Source organism: Mytilus californianus, unplaced genomic scaffold (assembly GCF_021869535.1).
Source record: "Mytilus californianus isolate M0D057914Y unplaced genomic scaffold, xbMytCali1.0.p SCAF_2, whole genome shotgun sequence".
In the NCBI taxonomy this organism is placed as follows: domain Eukaryota; kingdom Metazoa; phylum Mollusca; class Bivalvia; order Mytilida; family Mytilidae; genus Mytilus; species Mytilus californianus.
In genome coordinates, this window is record NW_026262668.1 from 75115591 (window position 1) to 75129033 (window position 13443).

Below are 13443 nucleotides of genomic sequence, written 5' to 3' on the forward strand. Positions count from 1 at the left end.
ACGTTAAATTTTACTCATAACCACATTTAGAGTAGGATTGATTCTATTATAAACTTGAATGTCCCTTTGGTATCATTCTTTTTCATGATTCTGTGATATTTTTATATCTATCAGCCTTAGTTTGCATGCATTATAGTGTCTTGTGAACTAATGTTTGTTTGTTCGGGGAGGGGTAAATTTTTTTTCTTACCATGGTAATCTCTGTCTTAGTTCAAATAATAATTTGAATTGCCACTTTTTATGCAGCAGGTTTGGTTAACCATAAAACCAGGTTCAACCCACCATTTTCTTAAGTGCATTCGTTTTAAGAAGTCAAATAGTCCGTTTCTATGTATGTTGGCGTTTGTTTTTGTTGCAGTTCAGTCTTTCTGTTGTTCCGTTGATTTCCTCATATAGTTGATGTGTTTCCATCGGTTTTAGTTTGTAACACGGATTTGTTTTCTCTTAATCGATTTATGACTCTTGAACAGCGGTATACTACTGTTGCCTTTTATTGGTATTGTCAATTAAAAAAAAAATTAATAAGCAAATCTGGGATCGATAAATGCTGCAATTCACTTTTTCATTTCAAAAGCATATTTCATTGTACGTAGTTTACTGTTACCAAAAATATCTTGACTATCCACTTAAAATCACATCTTCAAGACGTGAAATATTTGATTTGAAATCGAATATTTGAGTTTTGCAAGAAGTCAAAATTTAAAAATTTTTAAAAGTCAAAATTTCGAGTTTAGTCAATATTCAAGATTATTAAAGTAAACATTTCGGATTAAGTTAAAGGATGCTCGCTCCTCTTACTTATGAAATTTTGACAGATATTCGGAATCATCTAGTTTTATCCATGCAGTTTCATTAAAATTTTGGCCGCTAATCCCTACTTTTCTTTTCATAGTTTAATTACATATAGTTTAAAAAGTCATATTTGAAAATCTTATAAAATCCTTTTTATATTTTCATAGTTTTAGAAAGAAAAAAGATGCCAATGTTAAATGTAAGAAAAATCTAGAGAGAATCATTGCCCGCCAATTTTTCGATGGCTTTTACCTCGAAAACAAGGACACGGACACTTTATTTTTCTGCATTTTTAGTTTCGTTATCTATATACTATCAATTTAAACAGTCTTTTAGAAAGCTTTTTATTTTGAAACAGAGTAGCGAACTGCAGTATTTTGTTGTTATAAGTTTACTTGATAATTGTACCTATAAGTTGCCTTATTTAGCAAAGATTTCGTGCGTTAAGAAATGTTAATTCACCATTTCCAGGTCTATATTTTAATTTGTCAAGTAGCGTTTTCAATGTGATTTCTGAACATGTGAAGTCTGGATTTATTTTGTATAGTATAAGGACGACGTATGCAAAGATTTAGGTCTCTATCCGTTTGCAAAACATCTAAAAAAATTTCTATATATTAGAAGCCTTGAATCTAGAGAACAGGCTTAGTAATGTGTTGATATCCAATATTGTTTTGTTTGTTACTTTAGGTGTCTTAAGATCTCCTTAAATCATGAATAGTAAACCATGGTGAATAAAAAAAAAGCAAAACATAAAGCAAATTTGATATTTTGTATGGTTCCGATGCACAGCGAAGGAGGACAAATTTCGCGAGTGATTTATTTTCCATAATTTAATGATACGATAAAATCGCGAAAATATTGCCTATGTAGAGGTTAAGAATCACGGACAAGATAAACGTGAAAATAAAACACTTTGCAGTACTTGTACATACCTAAGATCTTTGGATTCTTCTGATTAATAGATTTTTAACCAGAATTATATATAAACTTTCGAAATTTCAAAAGAGTGCATTGTTTTTCTATCCCACAAAATTCAACTGCAATAATGTGAAAGTGAAAAGTTAATTGAAAAAAAGATATAAACAAACGATTACTCAGATAGATTTTTGCACAATTGATAACCTTTCTAGATTTGATTTTACATCAAACATTTCAATACATGTAACTCTTACTGTATAATAGTTGATTACGTGTTTGGGTTGCTGTATAATTGATGTTTTCTTTATACACCGTAAGTCATAATAGAACAAACATTTGCCTTTTTCAGTATTTTTTAAATTTGGCTTAACACCAACTAAGTTTTATCCAAATATCGTTAAACATACACGCCGATTCATATACATGGTCCTTGTTTTTAGACGCTGTTCATTCTTTCAACGATGAAGTACAAACAGTTCATTAGAGTTGTTTTGATTTGGTAAGTTACTTAAATGTTTGTTAGCATGACTATCGCTCCAGCCAGTTATCGTATTAAGGAAAAAACGCTACTTTGCTTAATCTTTAGTACGTCCAAATAGCATTCCTTCTAGACAGGACTCATCAGGGACGCTCGAATCATAACAGTTTAAAAGGCTAATTCAATGACAAAGACCATTTCAAACCAAAGACTCAAAAAAAGAAGTGACAAATCTTTCTTCAGCTATCTATGTCTTCTGGTAGTAAACCCTTAATGGTTCAAATTTTTTGACATTTTATAAACAATACATTTATAGAAATTGACGTAACAATGAGAGTTCATGCCATATCAGAAGTCCTGACAACTTGACTGGTGACACCCTGGGGGACAAAGCGTCCACCAGCAGGGGCATCGACGCCATGGTTGAAAAAAAAAACCGATTGTACTAGGTTTATAATTTAAAAAGTATAATACCACCAAATCATAGTACGTCACATCCGGTTGCATACGAAAAAGGTTCGAAAAACATATTCCCTTGAATTTAACAATTGTAGAAAATTACTCCTACATTTCATTGCAGTAAAAAATTTCTGGGTCATAAACATATATCTTGGGTGTTTCAAAGCACCATTATTTTTTATTTGGTGTTTCTATAGAATATTTTGGAAACGTGAGGTTACATGGTTACTAAAGCTTGTACACAGTTAAAAAAAAGGGTGAAAATTTGATTGGTTAACTTCCAGTGATGGTAATTTTCTTATATGCATTGAAATGTTATGTGAAATTTTGTCTATAGTACTGGACAGGATAAAACTTTACTCATTCCAAGTATTTCTTTATTTGAAACAAAGATAATTTCTGCACAATTGTTTGAAAAGTGCAAATTTAACAAAGACTAATAGGGCAAAATCAATTGTGGTATTACACCTAATACGTCAGAAGCACGTGTAGTCAGCGTAATACTCATCATTTGCGCTCTAATCAAACACATACAATTATAATACCATATATTCTATGTGCTTGTCAAGTGTTTCTTGAAAATGTTTCATCATGTTTGAAAAGCACTAAATATAAATCTTATGACGGTATAGATACTACAATGGCTTAAACAAAACAATAAAAAAGACCATTGTGACTGAAGGAGTCGCCTCCTTAAGTTCAGAAAAGTGCATAATTCTTGAACATAAATTCAAAGTAAACATTTAATGAAAAAAACCGACAAAATAATCTCAAATTCTATCATGAAAACGAATAAGATAAAAATGATTCCCGAGGAGATACTTCGATCTAAGAGGTAGAACTATACTTGATATCTATATACTTTTGAGACATTCTTACTAGGTTATTTTATATATTACTTTTTCATTCTTTAATAATAAAAAAGGCAAGAACAATTGTTCTTCCTAAAATTGTGGTTTTATTGTAATATACATTCAATTATTTTTCAGGGTCTCAAAGTTTTTGTTGGTAAGAAATCATATTATCTAACGCATAAAGAAAAGAAAGACAAAATGTACTCATGCTACAAGTTATTATACATGATATTGAATCATAAAACAAGAAGAGGGATTCAAAACAAATGTTATACAAATATATGCATGTATACGAGATGGTATATCTTGGAGATCAGCTGTTTTGTCAAAATATCCATCTCTTACGACAGACAAAAAGAGCTGATCTGCAAGGTATTCCATCTACTTGCAACTATACAACACGCACTAAGCTACAATCCTAAATAAAACAGACTAGGAAGGACATTACTCGACTAACGAAAGCTATATTTATTAATTGTCAAGTTGGTAGAGTGGTAAAGGGCGCTGAACAATGCGCAAGTGGTATTGCCACTATGTCAAAGAAGCAAGGTTTGAATAACGCTTAAGAAGAACAAGAAAATATTGCTAACGCAAAATTTTAGATCTAACTTGTTTGGGCTAGTGTAGACTATTTATATATAGATACATTATATTTTGTCAGCATGTCCATGAAACCCTCTTTCCCTAGCTGTTCGAAAAAACAATATATAAGAAGGTAAGATAGGTACGAATTGTCATTATGACGATTTCAATAAAATTTAATATGAGACCTAGTAAATAATTCAACATTATCGCTTTCCTCAGGGAACTGAGAAAATCCAAACCAAACGTGATATCCGTCTTTTGGCAATTTATTATTTTGATGAAAAGCAATGAAAGTTATTTTACGCCCGTTCATATAAGGAAAACGCTTGTATGTTTTAATAAAAAAGATGGTACACCATGATATTATCTGTTCATTTTAATATCCTATCCCTCTACCTCACTAAAACTCTCTAAGCATTATAGATTAAATATTTTCTTTTCAAGTTTGCAGAATGTGATCCATGCACTATAAGAATTGAAGATCCAGAATGGAACGGAATGTGGTATCTTGTAAGTGAACCTATCAAACAATAACCATTTGACATTTGTATATTGTTGACATTGCAATTCACAGATTGTCAACGTTGAACTTATTCCGCATTGATAAGTTTAAATAAATGTTTTTGAATCTTTGATCTAACTATTACCAAAAATAATTCAACATGAATTTCATACCATTCCAAAGATCAAATTACAGATTTTTAAATCGAAAATTATTTCAATAAAATTTAATGGCCTTGCATTGCTAAATGTCGTATTTTTTTAAAGTTTAACATTCAAACGTAAATGCAACACAAACAGTGCTCAAGCTTAACTAGTCAGTGGTTTAATTTTTTATGGAACTGTGACATATTTCCTGTTTTTAATATTTCAATTTTAGTTTAGGAAATTCAGATGTCAAAAGTTATCTTTCTTATATTTTTTTATCAATATATTTTAGAACAGGATAAATGGATATGACATGAATGTATTGCCAGCATGGAGAAGTTGTGTGAATGGTACTGGAGTGACAGTAGGTGTGGTTGACAAAGGTATCCAGGACCACATAGACCTTAATATTGTGAGTACATGTTCCACTTTTCTGTCTTATTATAGAAAAAAAAAAACTGCAGTGGTTTAGATTAATGCAGACTTTTAACTCATAAATATAACATAAAACTGTTATATGAATGAAAATGTCGTCTTTTTTTACATGCTCAAAATCTTGATTATTCCCACTGTCACAACAATTTTAGACGATAAGTATATTTTGCGAAACCTCCAGTGGCTTATATTTCATACATATTTCAGACGACTACAAATTATCAAGCAATGCAGTACATATGTTCTTGCAAAGAAAATCGACTGAAACTAAAAAAAAGGAGATTACATTGTCACTCAAAAAACATGAAACTTGGGATAGAGACAATAATTTTGTTTTGTAACATGCATTGGTATAAAAAAGATGTTGTCTTAATGAACACACGTTTTAAATTATTAATTCTTTATATCATAGCAACTGACACAGTCTAGTTTATCTGTTTCCTTCCACATTATTTGCTCACTGTTTAGAAAATAGAAATACATTTGTGTTTTAGGATAGGTCGTTGGATTCTGGATTTACACGCTATAGTAGACCGATATATCAACATTGGTAAGTCAACACTCATAGATATAAGTCCAAAACAATGTTATTATTTTGAAATGAGTTGATAACAAATGTCCTCACGCTTTTTTCTTTCATTAAATAACAAATATTGAGGTCTAAGAAGAGCTTCACAGTTAATTTAAAGATTTGTACTTGAAGAAAGACGACGAACATTGCCGTGACAAAAGTGTTCTATTTTACCATGATGCAATAGACGCTAAATAACGTGAATTTATCAAGTCAATAAAATGCGACTTTCGTGATATAAAATGAAACATACCATTTAATTTCTGCATATATATTTTTCAGGTCACCCCTGCGGCTATGGGTAAGAATACAAACTTTCTTAGAAAGGAATTGAAAATGTTTATGAAATTGTAATTCCAGTTAAATTCCAACTTCGTCAAAAATAATGTCTAATAAGAAAATAAACTAATGCAAAAATACGCAAACATCCACGTGCAGATAGCATGAATTGGTCTCAGAGTCCTCGAAAATGATGCTCCAACAAATAAATAACACGACATAGATTAGACGTGTTAGGCAAACAGAAGGGGGTTTATATGGTATCCACTGGATGAATACATTATGACACAAATTACACTAAAATCATATTGTCTGCACCTATATTACAGTTGCAGTGAACATTTATCAACTTTTCAGTATGTATAGACATAAATTATACTTTACCTTTTTTTATAAATCACACAAAGACAATAGTATTCGATACAATTGGCATGGCAGTAAATAAAATATTTAGGTGAAAGACGATGAAAAAAGCCATAAACTGTTAAACACTTAGCAACACGACGGGTGAAAATACTGGAGCAGGATCGTCTTGCCCTTCTAGAGCACCTTTGATCACTCCCGGTTTTTTTTTGGTTGGGTTCATGTATCTCAGTCTTTAGATTCCTATGGTGTGTATTGGTCACTGTACGTTTGTTTTTATGGTCGTTATTTTGTTTTTTGCCATGGCATTGTCAGTTTGTTTTTAGGCTTATAAGATTGAATATACCTTTGATATCTTTCTTCTCTCTTTTGATTTTTTAAATTAACTTAACATAAATAGACACGAGAGGAGGTTTGATAACACCATTATTTGGCTGTTGCTCATATCGAAACATTGATAACTAGATCACAAACCTAGACTATGTTGGCAGTTTTTCCCGTTTTAACTACTAGTAAGTGTAGTACGTGTAAAGTCTTAATTCCAATATTTAGACATTATTGAAAAATAGAAATATTAATGTTGACAAAGACAGTAGCCTCATCATATCTTCTCCTTTAATAAATTCTTCCCTAAAAAAGTTTTCTTTTCTTTGTATATTAACTAAAGACGTATTTGAGATGGTACGTGTGATAAGCTGCACCATTGCCTTATATAACTATCAAAGCATATGGATAATGTTTTTTCTTTCGTTCTAGTTGCAAAATCCTGATACATATTGAATAGAAATTACTATTATAAAAGTGCATTATCTGAAATGGTATTAAAGTAGCTACCATATTTGTTTTTCTATCACATTCGTAATTACTATGACACATTTATGTGAATTAAATTATATTTAGTTTAATTTTTTGTCAATCAGCAACTGATTTATTATTTCATCTTCCTTATATTAAATTTTTAACGGAACTTTCTATGGTTGTTAATTGCTGTTAACATATACATTATAAATACATGATTATTCTCTTCTTTAAGGCAGGATTCAGATCTGGTAGCAACACATCGAATAGACGAGATCAAGAATCATTAAAGTAAGTCAAAACGAAATTAATTTCAACTGTTAAAAAAAAACCTCAAATGGGCATGAATATCAAAGATCAGCCATCAATGTCAAAATCCTCAAATAAGGGTGAAAATTTATATAACAAATATATTTTGCTGGAGTCATGCCCCTTAGAAATATAGATAATATTGAACATCAGCATAGGCTCTATGGTATCATAAATGTTCATTGAAATTTAGATCAAAAACGTTTGCCTTAGCAATATCTCGTATTAGTCGGAAAATCAACATTTCTAATGTTGCCTTCATAAGATTGATGTCATTGTTGGGGAAAGATAAATGATATAGAACATCAACATTGTAATCACCCACCCAACCAGATTTCTGAGATGTGCTTAATTGAAGTTTTGTCAAATGTAACATCAGCAATATCTCAGACGAATAAAAAAATCAAGTCCTATGGATTATTTGAACTGAAGTTATGCCGGCTAAAATAAAAAATGCACATGATGTAAAAAAATCTGTATATGAATGATGGACAATCGAAACTCTTCTGCAAACTTGTTACTCAGATTTTCAGTCTTTTTTTCATGGAATTCGGTTAACTGATTTGATGTATCTACATATTATTTTGAAGATGTTTAGTAATTTACTACATCGTTAATGATAATATTAACACTGTTAACACTGCGTTGTCATTGATAATTTTTAATATGATTATTAATTACTGCTTGTAACTAATCATTTTAAAGACATGGTACAAGGGTAGCCGGTATTGTTGCAGCGAAGAAGAATCGGCAGGGTATAATTGGAATTGCATTTGGAGCTCAAATTGCAGGCACGTTTCTTATTTCTTAAAATATGTTTAATCAAATCAAGACTATAACATTTCTGATCGTATCAAAAAAAAAAATATCAGGTGGTGAAATGCAAGTTGTGATTGATATTTGAAAACTGCTATTGATAGAGAAAATTTCTAAATTTTATTATATATCTACTGTCCTTTTACATCAAAACTTCTATAGGAGTTTTTGCCATTAAATGATGAAATTTACCATTTTTTTTCATTTTTTCCTTTTATATTGAAAATTATAACAGAGAGATAAAAATTTTAAATTGCAAAACTGATCAGCAAGACAAGATCTACAAATCAGTCAAACATCGCCGAAATCTTTAGTCGACGGCTTATTGATTCAAGTTACTGACGTTTTTTTGACAATGTGTACAAACTTTTGCGATTTGGCCTATTGTGTTGAAAATTTAAAAAGAAAAAAAAATGTTTAGCAAGACAAGATCTGCAATTAGGTTGCATAGATGATATTGTCATATATAGATATAAGAAGATGTGGTATGAGTGCCAACGATACAACTCTCCATCCAAGTAACAATTTGTAAAAGTAAACCATTATAGGTCAAAATACGTTCTTCAACACGGAGTCTTGGCTTTTTATATGATTTCTTGCCTTTAGAAGATGATTTTTACCCTTTTTGTATTTTGCTTGCATTTTCTATCATGATTTCCTTGATAGAGACTTTTTGCTTGCATTTTCTATCATGATTTCCTTGATAGAGACTTGCTGCTTGCTAGGAAGCTATTAAACCACGGATTCTAAGTGGTGAGGTTGAATTTATCACTTTTAAATTTAATGACGCCATCACGATATGGGTTACTGTTATAGAACATAGGTTGCAAAGATGACGAAGGATATGTTCCAATTGTCGTAACCACAATCCCGTCCTATTTTCCTCGAATGTGCAATACGTCGTTTGCTACATGTAGAACAGGAGTTGCTCACACTTTCGGATCATATAAGACCGTCCACGGTTTTGATAGGGTTCGTCTTACGAAGTCATTAGTTTTCTATGTTGTGATTTGTATACTGTTTTTGGTCTTTTTGAACATTTTTTATGTTATTTGCAATGGCGTTGTCAGTTTTTAAGCGATTAAATAAGTTTAGATAAAATTGAGAATGGAAACGGGGGATGTATCAAAGAGACAACAACCCGACCAAAGAGCAAACAACAGCACAAGGCCACCAATAGGTCTACAACATAGCGAGAAAATCCCACACCCGGAGGCGGGCTTCAGCTGGCCCCTAAAAGATAATAATGTATACTAGTTAAGCAAAAATTGACGTCACACTAAGTAAGCTCTGAAACATATAAATGAACCAAAATAAAAAAATCATACAAGACTAACAAAGACCAGAGGTTCCTGATTTAGGACATGCGCAAAAATGCGGCGGTATTAAACATGTTTTGTCAGTACTGAACCTTCCTCATATACCTCTATCCAATGTGGAATAAGAAAACACACAGCAATGCGCATAGTAAAACCCATTTTAAAAGAAGTACGAGTCCGATGTAAAAATAGGTAACAGAAGAACTTTAAATATCTTTATGATATCTTCTTTCCCTCTATAAACAAGTTTCAAGGTTTGAAACCATATAAAACTCACTTAGTCACGACAGTTTAAAAACTAGGGGAAATTGCCATCATTGTTCTGTGATGCACAAAAAAATTTCTGCCCTCGTTTTCGAGTTTTTAAAACTAAACTAACTGAAAGCGACAGGGTTAATCATTAAACTAAATGAAACAAACCAACAAAAAAAAAAAACAAAAGCAATTAACACAAAAAAAATTAAACAAAAACAAAAAAGGATACCAAAAGTCTAGAAAAGTTGTTAATATATATTAAATAAGTATTTACATTTAATCTAAATTTCCTATTTATAAAAAACCTTAAAATTAAATTACGTAAGCAACTGACGGGCATTGATTTGAGATAGACACATTACAATATTACGGAGTTAAACTACAATGTATATGTTAATTTTGTATTATTTTTTTGACAGATGTTCGAATAGCCTCGACAGCAGTATACGAAACATTCGATGCGAATTTACTTAGACATCGTTGTGAAGTTATAGATGTTTACAGTTGTAGCTTTTCTAACTTCCATACTGGAACGAAGATATATCCTCTGCTTTCCAATCAGAAAAATGCCTTAGAATACGGAACAACTTATGTAACTATATATTAACTTAACAGCCAAATATAATCGATATTTCTAAATATTACCTAGTGAACTATCTTAATGAACACTTGCTGTCGTAAAGCAAAACCTATTCAATGATTGTAATATACAATGTCTTTTCATTCTCTTTCGTTTTTTTGCCGTGGCTTTTTCAATTTTTCATCGACTTTTGACTTTTAAATGTCCTCTTGGTATCTTCCGCCTCTTGTGGACTTATAAACTTTTGGGGTCGAGCCAATTTCACGAGACATGAATTGTTGACAGAACATTTTGTGCAGTACAGTTGACATCGCTTATGTTTATTTAGATAATATACCTGTTTTAATAAAGAAAAAAATACATAAATTTCTTGTTTGAGTTGTTTTACATTTGTCATCGGGACCTTTTGTAGCTTACCTTGCTGTATGGTATTCGCTCATTATTGAAGGCCGTGCGGTGACATATAGCTATTAACTTCTTCGTCATTTGGTCTCTGGATGAGAAATGTCTCATTAGCAACCGTACCACATCTTTTTTATCTTAATATATAAGCAGTGTGAGGAGTATTGTTCACGATAATGTTGTTTTTGGGCACCATTATTTAATCGAAATCCAGCTCACTATAGTACTGCTCTCGAAAAACAAAACAAAAATCGGACGGGTCCGATGTTGTTGGTTGGTGTGGTTTATTGTCCAATCATTTAAGTTAATCCTGTTATTCTATAAACTGTTAATTGGAGTATTTTGGCTTTAGTCATATTATTGGTTTATTTGGAGCCTTCACACGTAAACAAAGTTTTAACTAAAATGAGAATTTTGATCACGACAGCTGTTTAAAGACCCATAAATGAGTAATAAACTCATCGTCAGTTTTTGAACAATTTTTCCGAACTAAATTATCTGAATAATATATTAATATATTAAAATTTTAACAAGACTTAACGGAGGATTTAGAGTCAGACTAAACAGATAGTATTAATACAGAAATGTCCATTAAAAACTAAAATTCATTTACCCATGAATAACCAGATTATCGTAAGAATACCTGAATTTATACGAAGTAACTTCATTTGAGAAACCCTCAGATTAAATAGTGGTTGCATTGTCTCTGAATGCTTGTCACATAATAACATTATAGTAAAAGTCTTAAAAGAATAACCTTAGAAAAATTCATTACTGCTTTATACGGAATTGTTAACTAATTTGTTAATATAATAAAAAAAAATTGTTTTTGTATCTTTTATATCTCATTTGAAATGTGTGCCTGAGGCTTTAACCCTTCAGTAGAGATGTGGAAATTTACCATAACAAAATATTGAGAACCAATCACTTATTGTTGTAGTGCTAACATTTATGATCCTTGCATATACCAATGTTAAAGGTAATGTTTTGATTTTATAACCATGATTTATTAAATTACTCTAGAATTACTGTTTCTTCTGTACGGAAGCCGATCAGGGTCATTCGAAAAAAATAATTTATGTCGTAATTACGACATAGCATGTCGTAATAACGACATCACTATGTCGTAATTTCGACATAGCGTGTCGTAAAAACGACATCCGTATGTCGTTATAACAACATCGCTATATATAAAAAAAATATGTATTATGATTGCAAAGAGACTAAATGAATCAGACATTAACTACAGGTCATCATAATGCATTCAATAATAAGCAAAGCTCCCGCATGTTCAGCTATAAAGGCCCCGAAATGACAAATTTTAATCAATTTAATTCAAACGAGAAAACTAACGGCTTTATTAATGTACAAAAAATGAACAAAAACAAATGTGTAACACAGCAACTTCTGACTGTATTATACGTTTGTTACAGTTTAAGATATATTGGCCTTCGTAATAACTGATGTTTTTTATATATATATATATGAACAGGGAAGGGGTGGTCGTGGATCTGTGTATGTTTCTGCTACTGGAAATAGTGGTGGTGAAGAAACCGATGTCTTTCGTGATAGTTGTTCTTATGACAGACTGGTTGCCAATAGATACGTGATTTCTGTAGCAGGTACTCACTTGAAGATTTCTACTAGAATTATTATGCCATGTGTTAACTGGTTAAAAACATGAGAAAAGTAAAAGAATTCAGATCAATACACGAATTTGTCGGTATATGCAAGCCTTTAATGAATTTGACAATTAGTTAAAATGGTCCACACGAGGGTAAAATATTGATAGGCTAACAAATCAAAGGAACATTCGTATAATCAGCAAAAACAGTTATTTTGGCTTTGATCGTTCCGGGTGAATATAAATCCAGGAAACCTTCGGATAAAACTAACTTATGAAGTGTTACTTTGATTTTATCTTTAAAAGATGGTAAAAAATAAACTCTGAAATCTAAATCGAAAATAAATCCAAAAATTAAGACTTATTCTGATACTTATAAGAATACAACTAACGTCACATTCAGCACAAAATTTAATATGGCGACAAAATCGAGAAAACATATCAGCAGTATTTAATTTGACGCTGATATATTTGAGAAGATTAACTAATAACGTAACAATTATAAAGTTTAATATTTGATATTCAAATTTTTCAGGTATTCAGCATAATCTTCGAAAACTTCCAAATGGCGAAGCATGTAGTGCTATAATGGTTGCAGCTTTTACTTCAAAAGCCGGTGACAGGAGTAATAGAAGAGTGGTTAGTATGATTTTTCCTGGAAGGCCGGAAAAACAATATACTTTTTTAACTTAGAATTCAATTCTGACACTTTTCGTTTAGTTTTTTTAATTGACAATTAATGGTATTGGTTTTGATAGAAGTTGACATGATTTAACGGGGACCTTGGAAAAGCATCAAAAAGAACTGTTACAGAACAGTATTGATAACAATATGAATAAGGATAACAGTAAAATTTACAATTATAAATAAATCATCAAATAATTTGCATGTATGTTTTTTTGTGCAAAAGTTGGCTGATTGAAGGGTTTTATTCAAAATCGCTAATTATAGAAAG

The 13443-nt window shown here is 31.1% G+C and overlaps 1 protein-coding gene across 10 annotated transcripts in view; it reads left to right on the forward strand.

Annotated features, from left to right (window-relative positions):
• LOC127730300 (furin-like protease kpc-1) overlaps window positions 1-13443 on the forward strand; it is a 131142-nt gene that overhangs the window by 91468 nt on the left and 26231 nt on the right. For all 10 annotated transcript variants that reach the window (XM_052238621.1, XM_052238626.1, XM_052238627.1 and 7 more), the window contains exons 2-12: window positions 2154-2212; window positions 3640-3658; window positions 4534-4599; window positions 5030-5149; window positions 5667-5722; window positions 6026-6044; window positions 7419-7474; window positions 8198-8283; window positions 10302-10474; window positions 12357-12486; window positions 13024-13127. In XM_052238621.1, coding sequence (XP_052094581.1) covers window positions 2175-2212; window positions 3640-3658; window positions 4534-4599; window positions 5030-5149; window positions 5667-5722; window positions 6026-6044; window positions 7419-7474; window positions 8198-8283; window positions 10302-10474; window positions 12357-12486; window positions 13024-13127 — 867 coding nt within the window. In that variant the 5' untranslated portion in view covers window positions 2154-2174. The remainder of the gene's footprint in view (window positions 1-2153; window positions 2213-3639; window positions 3659-4533; window positions 4600-5029; window positions 5150-5666; window positions 5723-6025; window positions 6045-7418; window positions 7475-8197; window positions 8284-10301; window positions 10475-12356; window positions 12487-13023; window positions 13128-13443) is intronic.